The sequence below is a fragment of the Ixodes scapularis genome, unplaced genomic scaffold, assembly GCF_016920785.2.
Source record: "Ixodes scapularis isolate PalLabHiFi unplaced genomic scaffold, ASM1692078v2 PGA_scaffold3__209_contigs__length_174095766, whole genome shotgun sequence".
Taxonomy (NCBI): domain Eukaryota; kingdom Metazoa; phylum Arthropoda; class Arachnida; order Ixodida; family Ixodidae; genus Ixodes; species Ixodes scapularis.
The window spans coordinates 40,167,647-40,193,331 of record NW_024609868.1 but is presented as its reverse complement, the minus strand read 5'-3'; the positions used below and the strand labels follow the sequence as shown (position 1 = coordinate 40,193,331).

Sequence of the window (25,685 nt, the reverse complement as noted above, 5' to 3'; positions counted from 1 at the left end):
GCGTTTCTTCGCGCGTGAGTGCGGGAGTGTATTTGTGTGTGTTCGTCTCCAGTTCGGGTCATTCGTGTCGTGTCCTCGGGTTCGGCTTGTTTCCCCTAAGTGCCTGTTTATCGTCATGTCGGTTGTTAATTTTGTTTGTCTGACTCGTAAGTTTCGTAATCGGCCATCGCCGATAGAATGGTTGCGTTAAACGGAGAACGCTTGAGGAGACACGTGAACATTGGTAGGTGCTATCAGTCGCACTCCAGAGACAGTTGACGTGCTTTTCCCGTGCTCTCCGTGGACGATGCGGGTTCGATTTAATAGTCGAAACACGAAGTAGTCGAAAAACCATCTTGAACCGATAACGGGAGCGAACTTGGGTTTGAGGCTGCGCTTCGCCTGCCGGCATTCGACTCGATGGCAAGATCTGCTCAATTCAGTCTCGTAGAGAGCAGTAATTTAACATCAGCCGGGATATTATTTTTTGTTGTTACTCTTACAGCTCACATTGTTCATGTCTGTACTTGTCAAAGTCGCATAATGGGATCACTTGACAAGGATGAAGCAGGCCACACGTTCACATATATCCTGATGATGTGTCGTTTTTGTTGCGCACTTGCGTGATAAGGCGTTTCACGGTTACGCGTAGGAAGTGGTCACTCTCTCGACTCCGTTACTCTCCGTTAAAAGTTCGAAACTAGAAAGAACGACTTATTAGGGAGTTTTCGTAGACCGTTTCCGCTGTCCCGCAACGCTCTCCGCAACCCGCTACGATAACCGGAACTCCACAACCAAGGCTATCGGCGCGCAGGCGCAGTAGCAACTTCTTCGTTGCGGAGAGCTTAGCGGAAAGGGATATGCGGTCTACGAAAAGTCCCTATTGCTTCTCGCTCGAACCGCGCGTAGGTTGGCTTCACTGACGCGCATCCGTGTCCGCAGTGAAGCCCAACCTTGGGGGTCATCGTTTCCATTCGACGATCGTTCTGGAGGTTGATTCGACGATCTGCTCTGTTCCTTCGAAGTTTGTGCAGGAACCGCAACCCTGGATGAACCGATTTGTGAGTGGATTAGGCGGTGAGGTTAGGAGGCCAATCTTAGCGCCTGAAATTCGCTTAGTACATTGACAAATGGTGTCAATTAGCTTACATTTCAGCGCGCAGCAACTGAAGGCCAGCTGGTGTTCCGGCGCTCGTTCGACATGAATACAGGAACGTGAGCTGATCGCAGACGTCACGATAGCATGTGTCATTCGCAAATCTTAAGTGGCATACCCACGGAAGATTCAACGTGGGCCGTTTGCTTTTTGGGTGTCCTTTTTTGTTTGTATTTGTTTGTCGCGGCTTAAATTCGGATCTTGTAGTCAGCAACAGCGTTTGGTTGGGCGTGTATGGTACAAATAATATAGAGCAGTGCTGTGGCCGTGTCCTTGCGCTTTTTTAAACTGTTCTTGTAGTCCAATCTGAAAAAAAAAAGAAAAAAAAAACGTGTTCGCTCGTGTTTTTTTTTTTTTCATTTTGTTTCTTTAGTTAACATTGTTATTATTATTGGGTTCACCTGAGAGAATTCGATCGCGCCTTACATAAGCCATACCGGAGTTTCTCGAATATTTGGGGGTTTCGAGTATTCTCAACGAGGGTATCTGAATTACAAAAATCCGAAAACAAAAAAAGAAAAGGAATGCCGATTTTTGTGATATGTCATCGAGGTTACCGCAGCGAATGGATTAGGGAGGCAGAGCTCACAAATACGCAGTTACTCTGTTTCAACACACTGCGTTAGCTTTAAAAAAAAAAAATTGTCATCTTTTTTTTAGTAGGGACCTACTGCTCGTAAGGAGCGGGCAGGAGTTTCGCTTGGAAAGGTGGAAATAAACATTGTGCTCACTTTCCGTTCATTGTCGTCGTATGAGGAAGTTCTCGTACCAACTTGTTTCACAGACTTTTACTTGTTCGCCTTTGTCCTTTTCACGCATACCGCTGTTATTGCGCGCGCCTGCGTATCCACTGTAGCCTAAAAAAAAGAGCTTTGTCGTTTTAACCGAAGACAGGGTTGGGCTCGGAATTGAGGAACAGGAAGTCGTGCTCAGTCTAGCTGCTACACCTTTTTTTTTTTTTTTTTTTTTTTTTTTTTTTTTATAGCCTACGTTTGCTTTCTCCAAAAAGTAGCCGGAGTTTCTTCCGGGGGCGGTTGATCGGACGTCGGAACTGTGCCTTCCGTGCCGGGCAGGATCCTGCAGCGAACTATCGGCCCAACTGGGTTCTTTCTGCCCACTTCCCCGCTTAGAATGCCGGCCTTGTCGAATCAAGTCGGGTCCACTGAGCGGGTCAATAATTTTGGTCGCCGCGCTATTACGCTATTCTTGCACCTCGTTGCTGCTGCCGCTGTTTTCGATCGAGTTCTGCTATCGCTCTTTTCCGAGTGGTACCCTCTCCTCCTTTCCTTTTTTTTTTTATTTTCTGAGTATCGAAGCTTTTTTACCCTTTTTCCGTCCGCCATTTTGCTCTCGCGTGAAGCCAACGAAGACTGAAAGAACAACGAGTAAATAAATATAAAGATAGTAGAGTCGAGTTTCTTTGTTGGCCCGTCATGGTGGTCGCCCGTCGAAACCATCGGGTTCCCCTACTGGGCCGCCCACCCAGGCCCGGCTAGCTACCCGAGCACGTATACAGCGGCAGCCCCCCGTGTGTGTGTGTGTGTCCCACGTGGGAATGCGTTGCGATCGCCACCCGAATTACGGTCATTACAACGCGAATCCGAGAGGTGCTTGCGCGCACCTGCCAATTCACCTAGTTGGCGCGTTTCGGGGGTGTCCTTTTTTCTTTCTTTTCGGGGCGAGCGAGCGAGAGCCGAAAAAGCGGCCCCCTCCGTCGCGCTGCGCCGGGCCACCGTGGTTGTCCCGTTAGCCGAAGCGGCCCCTGTTGCGCTCTCCCAGTGACCCAGAGCCGGTCCAATGGGGCGCCGCGGCGGATCTCCTCTCTCGCCGAGCGATCGGCGAGCGCTCGCCCGCGCGCGGCGTTCGCCCGGCGCGCCAGAAGCTGGCGAGCGGCCGAGCGCTGCAGCGCGAGCGGCTGCATGTGTCGTCGTCGGTGGTGAGAGAGGCATGCGCGTGTCCGTCGGGCCCGAGCGGCTCCTGGGCGCGTGCCTGATCGCCAAGCCCCGGCGCGGCGCGTGGGCCGGGGTGCCGCTGATCGCGCTGCCGCCGTCCCCTCCCACGTCGTCGGCGCAAGGCATCGAGGAGCAGATCGTGTCGCTCTCCCAGCTGGCCCTCCACGCGCAAGGCTCGCCGCTCGTGCTGGCTCCACGCGCGCGCAAGGCGACCCCGAGTGGTGCGACGTCGTCCGCGTGTTGCTGTGCCGCCGAGGAGTCGTCGTCGTCGTGCCAGCCGACGCCGCCGTCGACGCCGGACTCTGGCGGCAGCCAGGCGTCCGACGAGCCTGCCCCGCTGCCGCGCGTGCTCAAGCCCCGCAAGCGGCGCAAGCGGGAACGCGCGGCGTCCGCGCCCGGTCCGGGACTCGGGCTGGGACCCGGGCCGCCCAACGCGCCGTCGGCTCTGTGTGCCTGCGCCCTGTGCCGGGCCCCGGTGGGGGCGTCGTCCAGTGCACCGCCGACGTTCTCGCTAACGGGTTACCCGACGCCGCCGGTGTCGCCGCTCCAGGGACGCCTCGGACGCGACTGCTGGGACGACGCCGTCGCCGGCTACAAATGTGAGTGTCACGACGACGGCAGTGAATGCGGTCGGGCGTCCAGGCGCGGACGTTTTGCCCAGTGATTTGTATTCCACTAGCGAATTCCCTGGTTGAGTTGAACTCTTCTCTGCCCGTGGACAACTTTGTGTAGGATTTTCGACGAGTGGAGTGCGCGCGCGCAGCTTTAGCCGGCGCTCATGCCCAAATTTAACTGCATAATCTACAAGTATAAGCCTAACCCCAACCACCGCTAGCACCCCGCAGAAGTTTCAATACAAACCTACAGTATACGCACCCCCCTCCCCCCAACTCCACCCCACAATATGTAACAAACCCACAGGTTGACGATCCTGGAGACAGCCCTGCGCCCAGCCCGTCGGGGCTTGGCGCCGCACCTGTGTCGGTAGAAAAACGAATCGGACAGTCTCTCTTTCTCTCGGTTTTCGTTCGTACCTCGTTGTTCGGCTCCGTGAGCCATGGTTCGCCGACTGCATCCTTCATCCCAGATTACGGTCGCTCTCTGGCTGCGCGATGGGCCCCAGTTTCGAGATGCGACTGGGTTGCGAAGGTGCGCGCTCGTTTCCCCGTTGTAATCGGTTACCCGCGGCTGCACGCCGATTCGAGGCTCGCGTGTCGCTGCTACTCTCCGCGCTCCTCATCGTTCCCCTGGGAACGTGCGAGCGCAGCGAAACGTGCGCCCACGCCGCGTGCTTTTGCGCCGGGAACCTCAAGTGCGATTGGCTGTGTTCGTGGTTTGTCGACCGGTACGTCCGTGCTTTGGAGGAACGCTGACCGGCTTCGCTCTTTTGCGCTGATTTTGAGGGAACTGTTCCATATCGGAACTCTGTTACCTTTAGCGAGGAGTATGCCACTCTCCGTGCGATTCTTTTGAGCCACGTTCATTGACCTCCTTCGTTAGATCAATGAACAGATATTGGGAACGAGGTACCGAATAATTTATCTCCCGCGATATAATGTTTTTCAATATTTTCGAGGGCTAAATTACTCTCGAGCTTAGCTATCTCATCGCGTGCCCTGCTTCTTTATTTTTTTTAGTGTATAGACGATTGCAAGCAAGGCTTGGCTGCCGCCATGTCTCTGCTCGTGCGGACAAGCCCGTGCGATTGGGGCACCAGTCAGGGTGCTATGCTTGCGTTTGTCGATAATAAACACACGACTGATAGACATGGAATGCGCAGTAATACGTCATGGTGTGTTAAGGCCCGTTCACACTCTTGCAACCGAGTATGACTGGGAGAGACCAAACCGGTTTTTAATCTTCTTGCGACGTCTTAGGACCGGATGCGCTGCAGCGTCACGAGAGGATTAAAAACCGGTCTGGTCTCTCTCGGTCGTACTCGGTTCCAAGAGTGTGAACGGGCCTTTAAGAGGTAGCATACGTGTAAAGAGAAGTCTCAAATCCTGACCTAAGAGCCGTTTTAATGGTAGTGTCATACCTTGGTCGGGTTTTCTATGAGTTTTCGCCGCAATAACTTGCGTTCAACCTCATTTCGGCTTTGCAGAATATTTCGTACCGTATTTACAAATGCCAACGACCCCCCCCCCCCCCCCCCCCCCCCCCCCCCCCTTCCAGATCAGCCGATTTAATACCCAGTCCTCCCCAGAGGCGTGCCAGGTACTATTCGTTGGCTTGGACCGTAAACTCCCACTATTTCGTTTCGTGTTTGTGATAATTCCTGGTTAACGTTCACTCCCCGTATCAACACAAGATGGATGCATCCATCTTGAAGTTAAAGCCCCAACCTCATGGAGCATTTTTTTTCACGCGCCTCGATCACGTCAGCGTCGGCGCGCGTCGCTCGACGTCACCCGGAACCAGGGATGGGCAAAATACGTGCAAATATGTATCGAAATACAAATACAATATACTTCGTCAAATATGTATTTAATTACAAATCTAATTACACTTCCAAAAAAAGCAATTAAGTACAAGATACAAATACAACCAAATGTATTTGGTCTCCTCCAAGTACATTCCTCGAAATTCGCGTCAGCGACTTCAGGGAACCTGCAACAGGTTTCTGGGTATCTCATTTTAATTTTGCATGGCACACTCGGGAATTAGTGTGCGAGGCTCTAGTAACGTACTAGAAATATAATCACAAAAGAATGTGATCAGCTTGGATGTAATAGGTGAAAATAGTACAGAGCTTCAAGCAGCTTTTTTTGTCGTTTACATTTTGGTATAGACCAACAAAGAACCGATACGACCAAGACGCGCAGCACTAGCTAGAGAATCCTTTATTGTTGCAACTCGCACCAGTTACGAAAATCTGGACGACCCGCGCATTTAGAATGTTCCAGGCAAAAATATGGATGGAAATCAGGCTGGAAAGCATCACAAGTTGTCTCAGGCACCTATTTAGCCAGTCTGCCTGTGAACGTCGATTTCGTCACTATTCTTGCCCTGGACCAGCACCGTAATCACAAAGTCGCTAAACGCTTATGCTTGATTGAGAGACACTGCATTCGGTGCAGAACGTAGTTTTCTTCCAGCTCTGGACAGTGACAATAAATTTGAGGGATGTATTTTCGCCCACAAAATGGTATTTAATTACACTTGTATTTGAAATACCCACGTTTTAGTATTTAAATACACACGTCAAATACATTACCCAATTTGTAATTAAATACAAATGCAAAATACGCAAAGTATTTAAAATACGTATTTCAAATACTTGTATTTGAAATACTGCTCATCCCTGCCCGGAACAAAGCGACGCGCGGGCCGACGCCGAAATCTGGCCGGGAAAGATACCGGCACGGAGCGCCGCGCGCTGACACGCGAGGAGACGCTGACGCGGATGGGGCGCGTGAAAAACGTCTCATGTGGTTGAGCCTTTAGAGCACACGCGAAAACTGTTCCATGTAAGCACTCCGGTGCCAACTACACCCTAAGACTCCGCGCATCTGTTCCTTTACAGAGCTCGCCCAGAACCGTGCAACCATACTCGTCGGCAAAGTAACTCTGAGACGTATAGGAGCAATAAAATGACGGACAGAAAAGAACGAACTCTCTTGTCATCCCAAGCAGAAACAAAAATTGAAAAGCAAGCTTTGCGCACAATTAATGGGCTTCAGAAAAAAAGTTCTTCCAAGACCTGAGAAAAAAAAAACTTTTTTTTTTTTTTTTTGCGTTTGAAACTTACGCGTTTTTATAAAACAACGAAAGACTGGTGCCAATGCTACTGAAGTATCTTAATCCTCCGCATAATGGGGCAAATTGAATGCGATCTGCAGAAATTATTTTTTTTTTTTCTCTACGGTTATTGTGAGAGCGAGTCTAGTGTGCTTGGCGAGTCGCAATTAAGGCCTTAAATACATTGACCCAAAAATGTTTTCCAAGGTTGACCAACCAGCAGCAACTTTCTCATTTTATGGGTTCCGGTGCAAATGATAGTTTTGATCCTCGTCGTTCGCTAGAATCCAGATCCAATTACTCAGTCATTGGTTCCACTCGGGGATTTTTAAGATGCAATGGGCCTTTGGATGGATGGATGGATGAATCCGGCCGAGCCCTTTGGATCGGGCGGTAGCTTACGCCACCTAGCCATTCTGTTTTACCATTTAAGCTTAGAATATTTAAATGTGAAATCTATATTCACTCCGCACTGGAAAGAAAGTGAGGCTATAAAACCTCCTTGCCATGAGTTAATAAGAAAATACTTAGTTTTCTCTCGCTTTCTGCCACAATTCACTTAATCTTTGCTTGCAAATGTTCCGCAAATGTTGGGCGCCATCTATCGGGAAGCATGCGAAACGTTTTTGGTGGCTATACCTTGCTTCCGGTTCTGCCCGCTCCAAGCTATGTTCGCTGCTGTCTGAATGCGGTCGGTAACGGCATTCGGCGTTTGTTTTTCCTTTATCCAACGCGTTCGACTAGTTTACCCTTGTTTTCAGTGAATGCGTTGGCTATGAACGACTTGTTCGTTTGTACGTTTTGCCGAATGAATAGACGACGAGCTTCGCTGTGGCGTCCGTCGTGTAGTATGGGCAGTACATTTAGTAAATATTCGATATACCGAATTACAGTTAAAGCAAGCTTTTTTTTTTTTTCTTTTAATAGCGAGCATTTAGTTTATTCTGCTTGCAAAAGTTTCAGTGACAAGTGCGCTCTCATAAACGTCAAGGCTCCTTCTAAAATCGTCCGAAAAAACTCGGCGCCTGCACGTTCCAATCACATATTTTCATCAAACGTATATTTTTGTGGGGAATTTCAGCTTGTGGAATTTCAAAGCGTAGCTCCATTCCTGTGAAAAATGAGACCAACAAGCTTGCCCACGTCAACACGAACGCGTTCGTGGACGACAGAGTCGTTTGCGAGCGTCGTTTGACCCTGGCAAAGTTGTTGGTCTCGTTTTTTTTTTTACCGGAGGGAAGCTACACTTCGAAATTTGACAAGTTCAAATTCACCACTAAAATACATATTTGATGAACATTTTCTACGTGCCGCCGCCGATTTCAGAGCGAGCATCGGCATTTATGTCACCCCAGTTCAGGCTCTTGCACTGTAGGTCCTGAAGAAAAACCATGACTCGGCCACACCTCTCTGTTTTGAGTACCGTGCCTGTAGACAATGTTGCAAACTAATTCGTTTACTCGATAGATACAAGAGCAGAACATATCAAGTCGGTTATTTCCTCTTTCTCATTTAACCACAAGATCAGCAGATGCGGTCGTGGAGAGAAACAGCTGCTCTCATTTCTCTTTCCGGGTATGCACATTGCAACAAACTGTGCAGCATAGCCGCTTTGGCTCGGCTATGCTGCACCTATTTATAAATACCTATAAAATTGGGCATTAAACACACACACACACACACACACACACAAAAAAAAATCTGTTAAACTGAATGCGCCACCCGTTCAGGCGGGGGCGTCCGAGCCGACGCGACCTGGACACAGCCGCCATGTTTATTTGGCGGTGGCGCCCTCGTAGGTCGCTGGAGTCGTGAATAAAATTTTTGTTTAAAGTATCGGAACGTGAGCTGATTATATGCACAGATAGACGAAGAGAGAGAGAGAGAGAGAGAGAGAAAGGGACTCGAGTTCGGAATGGTGTGCAGCTAGGTACAGCCTCTGGTTTCCGACATGTTGCTCCCTTTGTGTGTACTTCTTGGATGGATGGATGTCGACTGTACCCTCGATAACGGGCGGTATAGCCTGCGCCACATAGCCAGAAGTCAAAACACACTTGCCAAGGCGTGCACACCGATTGCCAGACTGGCGTCTGGACAAAGCATTTTCCACCGACGGTGACCAGACTAGCTTTTTGAAGCGCGTGTCTGCTTGCCTTATCTCGGCGGCTAGCACGTCCGTCGTGCATTTCTGACCGTTGCGGGTATCGCCGTTGTGCGCGTATAGATTAAGCCTCCTTCTTTTATTTATTTACGTTTCTGAACCGCTGGCGAGAGTGGGGGAGGGACACTCCAGAAACGTTTATCTTTGGCCCGTAAGCGTAGAGCGTTCTTTTAAGCTCGGCGTAATCGCCAACGCGACCGCAGCGGTTGTCGAGTCTGCCGTCGCGGGGTGGCTGACCCGAGAAAGACGCCCACCCTCGGCGCTCTTCAAACTTCCAACGGAATCGGCGCTGGTCTTCGCGAGAGGTTGTTTGTAGGGATGCCGCGAATCTGCGGAGGTTTCTGCTTCGAGGTCGACCATGTTCGATTTCTTCAAAATTCTAACGCAAAGTACGACAAAACCCGACCTGCTGTGCGCATGCGCTGACGATGATGATTATGATGAAAACGTTGTTGTTGTTTTTTTACATGAAAAGGAGTGCACTCTGGTTCTCTTGACTAAAGTAAGCATGAGCATGCGCGAAAACTGAAAACAGGCTGGTGTCATCTGGTGGTGTAAAAGTGTGATCTTTGATTGGATATATTGTTCCGTTGTTTTACAATAATACAGTAACTAAAGCATTAAACGGACACTGCGCGACGCTTAACATGAACTTACCATCGGTGAATTTCTGCATTTTGTTTTGAAGGGTTAGTGGCAGGTGCCAATGAGCGCCTTCCACCCGCTTAAAGCTTTGATGACAATCTCTATATTCTTGGGAAAAAAATAAAAGAAAAACAACAACAAAAACCTGACTGCTGTTTATTCGCGCTAAGAGTGTCGAGCAGCGTACACGTTTACTTTTACTTTGTGTAAACGTTGATAATCATTAACAAAAATATAGAATGAGCTACTTTATACATTATTTGTATCCTAAAGTTCGTACTTTTTATGTAGAAGTTGGTCAGCACTGTCCACGTGTCGAACTGTGTCGAATTTTAAATCGAAGGTTCGTCGAACTAGTTGAACTTCGAGGCTTAAGTTCGCGACATCTCTATAGCTGTTGATGCCCGAAGCGAGATTCGATTTCGTGACGTACGCTTTCCGTAATCTCCGTCCATCGGCGGCTATAATTTTACGGCTTGTTACCCGCGCTATAGCCTCGGCGTAATGTGACACGTCTCCTTTTCCGAGTTGCTGGCGATCGTAAACTGGTCGTAACGGTCGCGGTTCCCGGCCATTTTAAGTTACGTCAACCTTCGTCGGCTCGCGTAGGGCGCGAAAACTCTCGTCTCGGGGTCGGACGAGAAATAAGAGTCCGATTTCGTTTATAAGGTGTCTCTCTGGTGTGAAGTGTGAATTTAATCAGTTGTACGGCTGTTATTATTATTGTGGGGGTTAACAACTGAAAGCTTTCTGCGACCCTCCTGACAGCATTGAACTAGTGCTGGGCAAATCAATTGGCGTATTTAAATAAATAAATAAAAAACAGCATGCATATATATTGTTGATGTAAGTCTGTATCTTTAGGGGCGCGGTTTTCAAATCCATTATGCTCTACTCTGGGGACTGGTTTGTTTGTCGGCTCTCCGGGGAAACGTGTGCTCGGTTCCTCTTCTTTCTTTTTTTTTTTCTTTCTTTTTTTTCTCTTTCTAACGTGAGCGTTTCTGGCAGCGTGCGCGTGAATGGAGGAGAAGGGCCGGGCGAAGACGACGCCGAGGATACCTAGCGGGAAGATGCTGGTGCTCGTGACGGCAGACGCCGCTTCCTTCCGTTGTTGTCCGGCGTCCCGCGGCGTTTGATGTACGGGCCTCTTCTTTCGGGGCGACGTGATCTATGCGAGCCTGCCCCGGGAGGACGGCCGCCGCCGTCTCCCGACTCGACGGAGACGTCGTAGACGTCACTCGACCGGGCGGATGGGGAGGACGACTCCGTTGTTGTCCCGGGACGACCGGCCGGGCCGGCTTCTTGTGGGTCCCTTCCGTTGTATTCTAATTGTCTGTTTGCTTCAATTGAGGTGCGTGCGTTTTATTTTTGTGTGTGTGTGTTTGAGGGCTTCGCGCGTGAGTTAGTTATTGGAAAGACTTGCGGCACCGAAATGTTTATGTGCGTGTGTGTGAGAGAGAAAGAGAGAGAGAGGGGGAGGGAGGCTGTTGGCGATGGCAGTAAGCGTAGAAAAAGGAAAACCGAGGAGCGTTTTGGCCACACCTTGTGTTGGGGGCAACATGGGGGATATACGTAGCTTTTGGAATGGGGGTGCACTACCGCGTGGTGCGCTTTCGAAACCACGGGTTACCAGTCGCGATGCACTGACTAAATGAAGCCTCTACAGCGAGCTAAAATCAAATCGAAAGAAAGTTGGTATGTTTTTGTGTCGAATCATCGAGTACCCCGGAGATACTAGGTGTGACTATTAAATTACAAAACTAACCTTACAAAAAAAAAAAAAAAAAGAGAATAATGTTGTTAACTGTTATTTGTTTACCTGTCTTTCCACCTCTCCATGCGAATCTTCTGTTGCTGAAAGCAGTGCTCCTAGTCGTCAAGGGATGTAGTAGGCTTGGTTAACTGTCTCTCCTTCAGATACCCAACCCACGTGAAGAAAGCCCCTTGATATCGAAAAACACAATCATCATTGCCTCGAATTGTTCTGGCGCGCCCTTTTCTGCCCTGGCGAACTGGGACTCTTCCAGTGCATCGATGAACATTCGGTTTCTCAGCTGTACGTAAATAAGTAAAAAAAAAAAAAAAAAAAAATATCACTTATACTTTTCTAAAAAAAAGTTCTGCATTTGAAAATTTTGAAATTCTGCATTTTCAATGCAGAATTTCAAATTTATTCGTTGCTCAATGATTAAAAACAGCAACATCCGGACAGGGTGACAATTATACGCTCCTCTTCTGACAAACGCCGGCGCCAGACTGTCTGCCGCCTGACCTGGAAATAAACAATACAGCACACCGTTCGCTCTTGACAAGTTAAAAAAGAAGTAAAAGAAAAAAAAAAAAACAGTCTCGTTATTTATTAGCCACACATGGTATGTGCCAGCAAAGAACTGAGCAATGATTTTAATCCACGTGAGATCTTAACAAGCTACACGTGCGAGGTAACTTCGCGGCACACGAGGTGACCGATTTTACGAGCGACAAGAGCTACTGCAGGTATGCTCCGCCATAACTGACCACTTTTGTTGGCTTATCGAGATGCCCGCGCACCCATTGAAATGGCCAGTGATGAATCCACACGAGACCCGCCTTTGGGACGACAACAACGCCCTGGCATCCATAAGGTCAATAACCTGTCTCGCAACCACAGTAATGCATAAAAAAAAAAAAAAAGGAACAAAGGTGAAGGTCAGTTATGGCTGCGCCCATGCACTAAACTTCGTTTCAGATTTACCGCACAGTTCGATAGTGCCGTCCAAGCCAGTCCAATAACGTGCGAACGGACGTGTCCTTTGGAAGGTGCGCATAGTCACGTGTGACGTGCAAAACTCTGGATTGGCTAAAAAACGTCTCGCCGGGGGCATTAGCACCTTGACATTTCCACGAACGCCTCGCAGGCTGAAGTTTCCACGCTGTAAGAGCTAAAGATGATGAGGTGGTAGAAGGGACGATTGAACTAGTTAATACGAATTCTACGTAAAAAAAAAAAAAAAAAAAAAGCAGCGCTTAAGAGACGAGGACAAAAAGGGAGGAATACACAGAAAAGCACAGGCCAAACGTGTAATAAAATGCAAGAAACGTACTGTACACAACGTTACTAGAGGGGGGGGGGGGGGGGGGGGGTCAGTTTGGGAACTCGAGCGCCATTCACCTGAGTAGCGCGGGGGCCGTTGCGGTACCTGGCCAAACAGTGGCGCTGCCGTCGCCGTGAGACCGGTTCTTCCCGCACAACGTGGAGTGCTCCACCAGATCCGTCGCGAATCTTCCGCTAGCGTGCATCGGTTTTAAAAGGATAAACTAATCTCAAAATGTAAATGTACTTTTTGCTTGATTTTTTTTTTTTTTTCAGGAATTGCCTATTTGAGTGGATTGTGGAGATAACGCGCGTTCTCTCCAGACTCCTCTCAAAGTCACTGTAGTAACGCAATATTCAACTCAATCACTCACAAACCAGACCCATTTAAAGTACTCTCATCGCAATTTGAATACATTCACGAATAAAATTATTTACAAGCTATTTACAAGCGTAGATATGTGAAGTATCTACATGAGACCCCTTGAGTGAGAACACTACTGCGAAAGGCCACCTTCTTCACCGTTTGTCTTACTTAGATAACCTGAGCTTATGTAAGTAAGCTTACATAGCCTGAGCAACGGTTCAATGGGTGGAAGCCTTTTGTTTGCTGCTCTTCGTGGCTGGCTGAAGAGATGTGCAGGGAAATTCGGTAACAGACATGGCACAGCATCCTTTTTTAATGACCATTGACTTCTGGCCATCAAAACCGTCTGCCCAAGGATGACGTGCGAGTAATGACGATTAACGTCGTCAAACTAAAAATGCAAATCGCACTCATATTTTTTTTCTTTCTTTTATGTTAGCGTGAGCATTTCCGCAGGGACGGTGTTCTGCTATACTTTCAGGCGCACAGCGTCCTTCCGAGCGCTAAGGAAGTGGCGGTTCTCGACACTTTCTGGCGCCTGTGAGGCGTACCTGGTGCGACAGCTAGGAGCGCAGTAGGTCGGCTTGCTTTCTCGTTGATTGAAGAACGACTCAAAAGTTCCTGGCACCCGAAAAGGACGCTTACGAGCCTGCGCCGAGCCACCGATGAGACGAGCGGAAACACGAGGAACAACGGCGACGAGACACAACCGAGAGTCGATGCTATGGCGACCACAGCGCCACCTCTCGCGCGCTCTACGAAACGGCACCACGTTGGGGAACCGACACCCTGTTTACAAAAAAACCCGCGTTTGCCCACACCAGGTGTGGGCACTGCGCTTGCGCAGAAACTTAATTCGGGAGAAGTGAAGCGTTTGCGCATGCGCAGTGCCGTCGGCAGCGCCACCGCAGCTTCGTGACGTCAGGGCCGCGTGTTGGTTTATAGAGCCTTGTTTAGGCGTCGTAATCGGACTATGGCCTCGCCCAGGCGCACCCCGACTCAGCAAGATGGCAGCTCCTTGAGAACGGACTTGCAAACGTGTATAGTAACGTGGTACTACGCATAGCAAAGAAACAGACCGCGTGAGCCAACCTGCATTGACTCTAACCATAGCCGTCTCTATACTCACAGAGCCTGGCAGTTCGATGACGGAGCCATAGAGCGCCCGGTGGCAGATCTGGAGCGCGAGGAGGATCTGGTAGCACAGAGCATCAAAGAGTCATTTCTCGGGGAAACTGAACGTCAGCGCACAGCTTTTGCAGTGGCGAGGACCCGAAACACACTTGTTTTCTTGGAAAAAGTGTGTTTCGGCGTCTCGCCGCAGCGGGGCGCCAGTCTCGTGGTTCTCCTATAGCACTATGATAACAAAAGGAAATATTCCAGATGAATGGAGGCTTAGTAGGATGAGTAGGATATATAAGGGAAAGGGAGACAAGTCTGATATTAGGAATTATCGTCCCATAACCGTGACACCAGTTATTTACGGGGTGGTAATGCAGATTATAAAGAACAGACTGGAGGAGTGGGTAGATTGCGAGGGCATACTGGGCGAGTTACAGAACGGGTTTCGGAAACGAAGAAGGTTGGAGGACAATATATTTTCTCTAACACAGTGTATAGAAATAGCGCAAAAGCAAAACAGAGAGCTCTGGCTGGCATTTCTGGATATCAAGGGCGCCTATGACCATCTGAACCAAAGGAACCTGTGGACATAGTGGAGAGCTTAAACCTAGATGAAGGACTAACAGCCCTATTAAGGAACATTTACAAAGATCATAAGGTGATTATAACTTGGGAAGGAAAGGCGACGGGGAAAATAGAGATAAGACGAGGCCCTAGGCAGGGGTGCCCGTTATCGCCTTTGCTGTTTATGTTGTATCTGAGAGGATTGGAGGATAGACTGGAGAAGAGTGGGCTTGGATTCGACCTTTCCTACAGTAAGCTAGGCCAAAAAATTCAGCAATCCTTACCGGGATTGATGTATGCGGATGATATTGTACTAATGGCTAACAGGACAGAGTTGCAGTAATTAATGAGCATCTGTGGTAAGGATGGAGAGGAATTAGGTTTAGAGTTCAGTAGTGAAAAATCAGCAGTCATGATTTTTAACAATGATAAAGTTGAGAGGCTGAAAATACAGAATATTACAGTTGAGAGAGCTAGTAAATACAAGTATCTAGGAGTATGGATATTTGACAGGGCAGAATATCTCAGTGAGCATGAAAAGTATATAATAAATAAGGGCAGCAGAAATGCAGCTGTAATGAAAAATAGAGCACTTTGGAATTACAACAGGTACGAGGTGGTGAGAGAGATTTGGAAAGGGGTCATGGTCCCTGGCTTGACTTTTGGAAACGCAGTGCTATGCATGAAATCCGAAGTGCATGTGAGACTAGAGATAAAACAGCGCGGAGTAGGTAAGCTGGCTTTGGGGGCACATTGCAAAACGCCACACCAGGGAGTACAAGGAGACATGGGATGGGCGTCATTTGAGAGCAGGGAAGCGGTGAGCAAGATAGTATTTGAGGATCGGTTGAGGCAAATGGATGGGGACCAATGGGCACGAAAGGTTTTCAGCTATATATACATGAGGAGCATAGACACAAAGTGGAGACAGCGCTCTAGGAAGTTAAGAGGAAAGATTTTAGGCTATAGTGGAGATACGGAAGAGCAGGTCTCAGTTAAGAAGAAAGTTAAGGCCACAGAAAGAGATCGGTGGCTAGACGGAATGCAGACAAAGACGGCTCCGGAAAGCCATAGACCTTTTCCACAAGGGCGCCGCCATCTTGAAATGTCGTCACTTCCAGTATGGGCGAAAACATTGTTTTGCCGTCGCCACGCCAATAGAAGGCATTTAGGACATAAACCTCACCGTCACACATTCTCGTTTTGGCTCACCTCTATTTTTTTGCTAGTTACATTTTGAAACGTTTTATTATTTTGTCGTCGCCCATACTGGAAGTGACGACGATTCAAGATGGCGGCGCCCCTGTGGAAAATGTCTATAGATTAAACAAAACAGTTATTGCCAAAGAAAGCATTTATGACAATTCTAGGGGAAGCTCATTATTGTTTGAGGTGAGGACGGGTGTTCTGCGAACCAGAACATACAGAGCGAGGTACCAGGAAATGGATACAGTGTGCACTGCTTGTGGAGAGGAGGACGAGACGGCTGAGCACTTGATAATCTACTGTAAAGGGCTTCACCCTATGCCTACCGAAGACAACATGGATTTAATAAAGTCATTGGGTTTTAGAGACAGCGAAGGGAGAGTGGATTTCAAGACTAGAGATTACCAAGCAAAGATTAAGTTAATGGTGGCAGAAAGCGAGGGAAAACTAGGTATTTTCTTATTAACTGATGGCAAGGGGGTTTCATAGCCCCACTTTCTTCGTAGTGTGGAGTAAATATAGATTTCACATCTTAAATGGTAAAACAAAATGGCTAGGTGGCATAAGCTACCGCCCGATCCAAAGGGCTCAGCCGCATTCATCCATCCATCCATCCTCTCATCCGCAGAGCCGTGTATTGGGAGAGTTTGGCCAATAGGCGGAGCAAAGGCCGCCGCCAGCGCCGATTATTCCCCCCGCGCTTAGAGCGTGAACTAAATTTGTGACACAGCGTCGACCAATCAGGAGACCGCGACGTCAAAATATTGGAAACGACATTCAAAGCGTGAAATAGAGGCGTTCAATCTCGGCCTCTCTGCTCCATCTCACAAATGTCGGCAGTGAAGACAAAGGTACAGGCGCGTGAACCTAGCTTAGCAAAACGCTTTTGTTTGTACGAGAACTCGTGCATGGGAGCCACTTTCAAAAGCCACGCGATTGTGCCCTTGCCTTTGTCTGCACTGCTGATGTTGGCTTGTTAGAACAGCGTCCAGTGACTGGCGGAAAGAAAACAGTGCAAAGGGCTGGGCGCGCGAGCGTCTGGAGACGCGGAGTCCCGCTCGGCTCGTGCGCTGGCTTTGGCAGCGCTTTTTTTTCACCGTCTCAGCTGAGACGCTGTTTGTAGCAAGTTGGCCCTGGTTTGGAGCGCACGTTCGTTTATTCTACACTTGAATATTGGCGTGACGAAAACCTCGCACGCACAAAGTCTTCAGTCACTGAGAATTACACCTTTTAACTCTAGCGACGCTAAAACGGCTTGAATTATTCGTGTCACAAATTTATAGTTCACGACCACCGCTAGGGGCTGTTTCGCGGCCTGTGGTTGGCCCAGAGATGCTCGCCTATTCAAACGAATGTATGGCCAAACTCTCTCGATAAGCGGCTCTGCTCATCCGTTGTCTGCCGCTCCACCTCTTTTCCATTTCGGCGGCCGCTCCTCGTGCCGATCTGCCAGGCTTTGTCAGTATAGGAGGCTATGCTCTAGCAAACAGTAAAATTGCATTTTCGTATCTTGGTTAGCACGTGGAGTGAAAAAAACGACGAAGAAAGAAGTGCAAAATCCACGGTGCCCCCTGTGCCTGCGCGTTCACAGTGTTATCTATACATGCTATGAAAAAGTCAGTTGTTTAGCCAGCGCTTGTCTCGTGTGGCTCTTCGTTTTGGTCCTGGCCTCTTTCGCGCTCTTTTTTTTTCGCCAGGTATTCTCATTTTTGTTGCGATAAAGCTCAGTCAGACAGCGGTTCTCAAGTTTCTCTTTGTTCTCTCTGAGAGATCGAGGTGTCGAGATCCGAGTTACGTGACCTGTCAGCGCCGTCGGCGTGTCGAGATGGATTCAATTTGGCGAGCCGCTATTTGATCGACAGGGGGCTCGGATTACTCCGGCGGCGCATACCCGCGCGTTGATGGCGTTCCAGCGGGGCGACGGTAATTGCTCCGGGCGGAAGGTGCGTCGCTGTTCATTAGGCCGCCGCGGCAGAGGTCAGTCTGCGGCGAGGTCGGGCGTCTCGCGGAAGGGAGCGCGCCTAAGTGTCGGCGAGGGACCCTGCGGGGGGCAACAAAGGGCCGCCAGCGAGGCTCGGGGACATTAGGTCCGTCGTCCCATTAGGGCCGGACCTGCTGGGTCGCCGGAGCCCGACACCGATCCCCGGGAAAGCCGCCAGGGTGACGAAGAGAGCCGTACAGCGCCCGCGTCTCGGTCCTTGTTTATGTCTGCTGCTGGCACTGACGTCACGGATGCGCGCTCCTCCTCCTCGTCTCCTGAGCGAAATAAATAAGTACATAGCGAGTAAGGACATTGGGGTTGAATGTTGCGCACTGAAAACACACGCATAATTCACTCAAGGGTGCTTGCTTTGCGTTATTTGCGTTACATTAGGAATCACTGAGACGTCCGTGCTTCGTATGTCGGTGGCAAAGCTACTTCTTCGGTTGGTTACCGAGCTAAAAAGTGCCGTTGTGTCGCGTTCGCGCTAAGACAGCGCGCTCGTGTAACACCACCGAGCGAAAAGCTTCTTTGTGGCGGTGTTATTTCCAGGACAGAAACGAACTATTTCTTTCGATCTTTTCTTCTCGAAGCTTGCTAGTGTATTTTGGGGGAGATCACGACGGTGACTTGGTCGCGGGCATCACGCGTCATGGTGACCGCTTATGGACACGGGCACTGCGTCGGCACTCGACTCGGGCTCGTGTCCAATCAATGCGGTGCAGGAATGGTCGAAATCTAACAACGTCAGGAGCACATGACACATCGTCTGCATTGCTATGATGAACACTGCTGGGATTTAGTTGTCGCCAGGCCACGTGACCGCTGTTCTGGCTAAAAAAAAAGTTTTTTTTTTTTTTTTTTTTCGGCTGCTGCGGGTGTGTAGAGGGAAAAGCTAATCGTATTGATGTGATTGCTGCGCGATTTGCATCAAAGTGCTTACCCTGCAGCTGCTATATCCTGCTACAATTTACCGAATGTAAGGAATTTGCGTCACCATTACGCCAAAACTTATTTTTACTTTAAATACTACTGAAACTTAAATAGCTCCGGCCTCGCTACCCGACCGGATCGTTACAATAGGCTTTTGCGAGTTTTCAGAACTGTTATCGCATCAAATAACGTATTATTTGATGCGATGAGATCTTGTATTAAACACCGACAGTACTCGGAAGGTTCGCCGTATTTTACATGTCCGTGGTTCTGCCGGGTCAGTCAGAGCCGTATATGCAGAGAGTTTGGCCATTCGTTGGGAAGTATAGGAGACAAATCAGGAGGCGCCATTGGCCGAAAGCGGGCTGGGTGTGTTCCAGGGCGTCTTCAGAAATTCGAATGAGGCCAACCTGAAGCCGGAAATAATACCCTGGCGGTGGTCGCCAGAAACAAACTTAATAATTGCGTCGGAGTCACTCTCGGTGACAGAAAATATGGTGCTCGTGATGTTTTAATCACGGTCATCCAAAATCATGGCGGAAGGGTGCGCCAAGCGGAACGATCGGCATAATCCGTACGCCAAGCGACGAGGGCCGGGAATCTGCCGTCCGAGCGGTAACATTCTGTCCGAGCAAAACAGAGTTGAGCGGCACGTTCGTTTCTTAATCGTTTTGCATGATCATGATCGAAACATCACGTGCACCGTATTTTCAACCATGAAGGGGTACTACACTTCACTCTTATGCGCTTATTAAAACCATATACTTAGGATTAACAGTTTTCCGCAACCACCGCTAGGGGGTTCTTTTCGTCTCCTGGTTGGCCAAGAGAGCATGCCAAGCCCTCTTTCCGAGTCTGGTGCACGCCTTGGCTCTGCCCGCGGCTCTGGGGTTAGTTAGCTTCGTTGAGTGCGCTTCTCACCGCGCAGTGGAGTACTGCAGTGAAGTGACAACCGTGTCGTAGGCGTCGCGATTTTTGGCTTCGTCGCACTGCACCCGCGTGTTAAGGGGAAAGCTCTCCTTTAGATCAGGACGTCACGCTCAATTTGCCAATAAATTTGCGGTTAGCATATATGATACACTGCGATATCTTGGCGATACATTTCCCAGTTTGAGATTTAGCGAGGATATTTATCTGAACTATTCATTAGGTTTGTTTTTTATGCCAACTCTCGTTTAGGTATTTCTTTCATAAATGTGGAAGTGAAGCAAAACTAAATTAGATTGAGCAGTGAAATAAGCTTGGGAAGAACCTTACCGAGTTCGGCCGAATAGTTTTTAAGAAGTCATATTAATCGTTTCCGTACCGGTTTTTGTTAAGTTCTACGTTTAATATGTAAGCGATGCTCATAATCAAATGACAAAATATTTTTTTTTAATCTCTATTTAGAGCTAGTTTTATGACAACTTCTAGAGCTTGAGCGAAACATAAATTTAGGCGCTCAGAATGATTCTATTCTAACATTATTTCGTTGGGATCTTATACCTGAAATAACCATTTACAGCAGTTCGTGCTGTCCTTCGCCAATCATCATCTTGTTATTGTTTCTGGTGCTCGCACATGCAACGGAACAGATAGTTCTGTGTTTGGGGGAATCACTCTTGCTGCGCAACGATGCCAATAAAGGGTTGCACACAAGTGAGAAGGCGGACTCGACATTGCCTCTTGGTTGGTCAGCCAACGACCGAATTTCAACGTAATATATCCGCAGCGATACGAACGAAAACGAAGTGTGCGCTTGTTATGCTCAAAAAGGTGCTAAAAAAAAATTCGGATGAATCGCATCATTGAATTCGTGTTTTTGTATACGTTTTGAACGTCAACGATTCATTCTGGGCAGCATTCTGCAAACAATAAAGAATCGGACTGACTGTGCACGGGGGAGGTACGACCCCCTAATATCCTTCCAGCTGGAAATATATATATCCGAGTTTGTAAACGCACGTTTAGTATCGAAACTTTCAAGAAATGCCTTGGGATCTCTTATAGGAAGAGCGATAGTGCAGTGGTCCTATAAAGCTGCAAGACATCCTCACTCTGCTCGTCCATCGTACAAGATACGCTGTGTTTGCCACAGACGCGGTCACAGAACTGTCTGCTGACAGCTTCACGCATGGTTTTTAAGCGTGTTTGCTTCACGCACGCTTCGAACGTGTCTGCACCCATACGAAAATGATCAATGAGTTTCAATTGAGTTTTTATTCCATTGAATTACTTTCAATGGAAACTCGTTTCTTTTTTTTTTTTTTTGTAATGATGGATTGGCAGTCTGAACGCCGCTTTAAAAGAATCGGGCTGTCTCTATATGAAGGGCTGTATCATGGCCTTCGAGTGGGAGGTTACGCGAATTTGTAAATGCGCGGGTTTAGGGCTGATGAAACTTTGAAGAGTAGCAGCTCCCAGGATAGGGAGCCAACTGCTGTAATCCGATCTGTTGAGTGATCAGTTTTGGAAGGCGGTGCCGCGCTTCTGCACTTTTTTTTGTTTCGGCCTAGGGAAATGTCCCCTTTTGCAAGTTTTCCCTGGTCGGCCTGGTTGGAGTATATTTGCCTTTTCTTTCTCTTTCTTTCTTTCCAAAGCGCGCAGGTGTGCGGGGATAGACTTCGTGCTGCGAACGGGGTTAATGGAAATGATTAAGCGAAACAGCGCCGCTCGCGATCTGTCGCCCATTCACGGGACGTTGGCCCCGCGAGGGTCGGCGTTCGCGTCGAACGAGATGCATGCGCTGCTGCTGCGAAGCTCTGCCGCGCCTCGGCCGCCAAAGGAACCGAAACCAGTTGGTCATCCGTCAATGAGGTCACTCAGAAAACCCGGATTATTAGGGCCCTTTTCTCTCGTTATACACGTGTCATGCGCGCGGAGAATGAATTCCCTTCAAAGTTGGACCCGCTGCCATCCTTAGCATTCGCGATTGCTTCGAAGCTTCGAGTGACGAGAGACACGGCCTGGGTTGCGGCGACCTCTCGCTTTCCGGTTCGGGTTCAAAGTTTCCTATTCGGGCTCGTGTTTTTTATTTTTTTTTTATTTTTTTTATTTGGGCGGATAAATGCACATTCACACAGTTGCGTTTGTCTTTGACTGTGTTGCGTTTAGGCACGGCCGCGGGTCACTTGGGACATCTGTCTTTTTGTACGAAGCGTGGCAACCGATTCGAGGCTTGGCACGCGGGCATACGAAAGTCCCGGTTGCTCGCCAGTCGGCACGTGGTCAAACGCACTCGAAACGTCTCGAACGCGAGTATATGTGGCTTTTATGCTGATGGTAACAATACTTGCCTCTCTCCTAAGAAAAGAAGAAGAAAAAAAGAAACGCATTTAGTTATTTTTGTGGCTGAAGGGGTCCTAGGATACAGGAACCTTTTACTTGGCCTTCGGCGTCATCAGGCGGAACGGAGATTGATGCAAAAACGATCACTTGAATTTCTCTTTTTCTGTTGCCGTAACATTGGCGTACTGCTTCTTGCGTTCTGATGCGTCAAAGACGCATTTGGGAACGCTTGGCTCGCCGTAGACGGACGAAACCCTTCCTGCCGACGAGGAGCAGCGTCCCGATAACCGGATCCGTGGCCGCAACTGGAGGCAGTAAATCGGGGCAGCAGGTGCGCTGGGTCTCGTCCGAGCTTGGCACGGCAAGCGGCTCGCATGTGTGTGCGCCGTGCCGCCCCTGCCTCTGTTAAGACTGCCACCTGTGTCTGTGTGTGTGTTTGATGTGCTGCTTTTTTTTTTTTTCAATTGTTTCGTTTATTGATGTGTTACGGTGGTCTGCGCGCGTGTTGGTGGAGTCGACGGTTACTCTTGCGGAGGAGTTTCATTTCCGGGTTTGCTGTTTCGTCGCTGCACGTAGTTGTAAAAAAAAAAAAAAAAATACGTCGTTGTATTTTAGCTTATTTTCGCACACCTGCAACCTACTGATGTAAAAAGAAATATCACGATAAAAAGATTAGGTAATTTGTTTTGTGCCATGCGTCGTTTGGTTCTAATAATGAAGAGCTCCAGGGTGGCTGTGCGAGCGAGTCAGTGCGCAGCTTTGGGGTATGACGTCGTCGGGGCTCTTGGAGCGCTCCTGACAGCCGTCCGCTTTCGTAGGTCTTCTGTTGATTTTGTGGGGTGCTGCTACTGCCGACGTCTCTCTCATCCCGCAGTGGGAACTGTCGTGTATTCCGAGAAAACCTACGCCGCGTATATAGCTGCGGATGAAGAAAAAACTCAACAAAAAAGCATGCGTTTATGTGTATTTTTTTATGTTTTTTTTTTTCCTAAAAAATCGTTGACTTATTTTTTTTTTTTTTTATGTGTAGCGTTAGAAAGAGTCCATCGAGTTTGAGGAGTGACTACCAGTCGGGGGTTTCTGCAGAATGATTTAGTAACTCAAAATCAAGCACCCGAAAATGACATGAATCAGACAGAAAGTTTTAGTGATCCTGGCGTCTTTGTACTTATTTTTTTTTTTTTATATTTTGGCGATTCAGTGAACACGTGGTGAGAGGGAGAGAATAAATCTTATTCAAATAAAACTGTGAGATTTTAGCAGCTGCAGGACCAGCGCCGACTACCCCAGACCATTGGTTGAAATTATAAGCAGCATATTAAGTCGAGCCGCCGTCGTCTTTCTCTCTATGCATATTTCCTTACTAACGCGAGATTTGGTTATACGTATTGGCGGAGAAAATAATGGACAAGTATCGACGAAGCGAGAGTCGAGACACGTCCGGTATTTTTAATAGAATGGGCCGTAAATCAGTCAAGAATAGGCCACAGGCGTTCGCGCGCAAATCGCCTTCATGAATGGAAAATCGAGTTCGGGATTGATTTCTAACTGCCTTTCGACGGCACGCCCGCGTGAGTGTGTGCGCGTGCTGTTTTGTCTTTTTTTTTTTTTTTCAAAATATGTGTGCGTACGTGTGTTTAGTTGTGTGGGAAAAGAGGGATGGGTGGCCGAGTGGGCTAGCGCGCACTCGAGTCGCTGTATGTTGCCAGAGTATCGCAATCGATAGCGTCCGCTGTTAGGCTTTGATCGGCCATTTTGGCGCCGACGTGGAAAGGGTTTCAAAGCTGCCAACCCGCGTTTGACCACCGAAGTTAGGACGCGCTACCTGATATCACCGGTGAGACATGGTTCTATAAAAGCAATACTAATTGTTCCGCGAAACCTTTTAGACTAACATTTTATGAAAACCCGACGCTCCTGTCCTTCCGTACTAAGCTCCAATAAAAATACACACAAAAAGAGATTTCTCTGTTTGTTTGTACGGAAAAACATGCTTTCTCAACGCTCATAATGACCATAGCAAAGGAAAAAAAAGAAAAGAAAGATTGAGCTGCCGTTTTGGGTGCCTTGAGCCTGGGAGTTTCGGTCCTCTGGGGACATTCTGTGACTAGCGCACACCAGCTCGAACACGAGGAACCAAAGCTCGCGCTCCCAGGGATCCTGGATTCAATCCCCACCCGTGCCCGTTTTGGATGAGCATCGTACCGGCGCGCGGTCGTGTATCCCCACTGCGTGATGCACGATAAAGACCCCAGGCTAGCGGTTTGTACAAATTCATTTAAACGACCTCTCCTTAAAAAGTTAATTTCATTCAATATAGGACTTTGGCGATAAAGGTTCTTGTAAACGTTGATGTAGTTTGCACTCATGTCGTGTCAGCTCAGTGGCAGGCCGCGTATTTTGTTTTTAGATCCGAGTCGTTTTTTCCGGCTTCTCGTCATTGACTGCTGGCTCGCTCTTAGATCGCAGTGATTGGATCTCCGAGGGAAAGTAGACTTTCGTACATTTTTGTTATTTAAGGACGTCTAACCACTAAGCGATTCTTAAAACGTTGGGTGTCCCAAATGGCCCGTCCAAAGTGCGAAGCACCCGGTAGGAGGGGGGGTCCCTGCAGCAGAGCGAAGCTTTGGATGCAGCTTTCGGGCTCTGTTCGTGCGGTTCTAATCGTACTTATGGTTGTTTCGCGTTCCTTGTGTTCCTTCCTTTACGACGCTTTGTGTGCGTTGCGCGGCCCTCAGTTCGTATAGCATCTCGCCGTCACCAGTCGTAAGCGCTCGTAACGCAGTCGGTCGTATGTGCTCAAAAAGCAAATGTTCGCCGAGCTGGCCTTTAACTGTCTAAAGCCTCGCACAGTTTTCGGTTTTCTCGTACGCGTTCGTGCTCGTCGTTGCGTGAGGCTGACGCAGTGATGTGATTGCTGCGCCAATTGCGCCAAACTGCGCCAAGGGGCTAACCCTGCTACATCCTGCTACATTTCGCCGAAATATGGGAAATCTGCGCCAAGCCTGCGCCAAAGGACCAATTTCGGTCGCCTTTCAAAACCGAAACTAAACTGAGTACCGTAATTGAGCATGCGTGAGCTAGGTGGCGCAAGCGACCGCCCGACAGAAAGTAGGCTGTATCAATCGTCCATCCGGTCTAGCATGGTTTTTCCCGCCGTTCCTCGTTTCGCGCTCTCGTGGGTCTCGTCTCCCATCCTCTTGAAAATATTTTAACGATAGATGCAAGCGTACCAGCCATGCCGTCATGTTGTAAAACGAAACCACGTTTTTGCGCATTGGGAGTTACTTGTGATCTGAAGCACTCGCTTCTGAAAGAAACGGCCGTGGCAAAACTATCTTTGGTCCCTGCCTACCAGTTGCCGTGGTTATGACGTCGGGTGTTCCCTTCCACACATTGCTGCAGATATGGCGCTTTCTAAAATGAAACGTAAGGACCGCTGCAGGGTAATCAGCAATCTTGTCCTTGTTTAAATTAAACGGTATTACAGAAATCCCTCTAGCTCAAAGACTGTTGTGTCAAAGTACTGTTTACCTAG

The 25,685-nt window shown here is 48.6% G+C and overlaps 1 protein-coding gene across 5 annotated transcripts in view; it reads left to right on the top strand.

Annotated features, from left to right (window-relative positions):
- LOC8038800 (CCR4-NOT transcription complex subunit 6-like) overlaps nt 1-25,685 on the top strand; it is a 231,898-nt gene that overhangs the window by 72,606 nt on the left and 133,607 nt on the right. Inside the window, exon 1 of one of the 5 annotated variants that reach the window (XM_040207175.2) lies at nt 2,919-3,686. The exons of the other annotated variants lie outside the window; for them this stretch is intronic. Within the exon in view, the coding sequence (XP_040063109.2) occupies nt 2,933-3,686 (754 nt within the window). The 5' untranslated portion in view covers nt 2,919-2,932. Of the gene's footprint in view, nt 1-2,918; nt 3,687-25,685 lie in introns of those variants that run through there. 5 annotated transcript variants of the gene reach the window in all.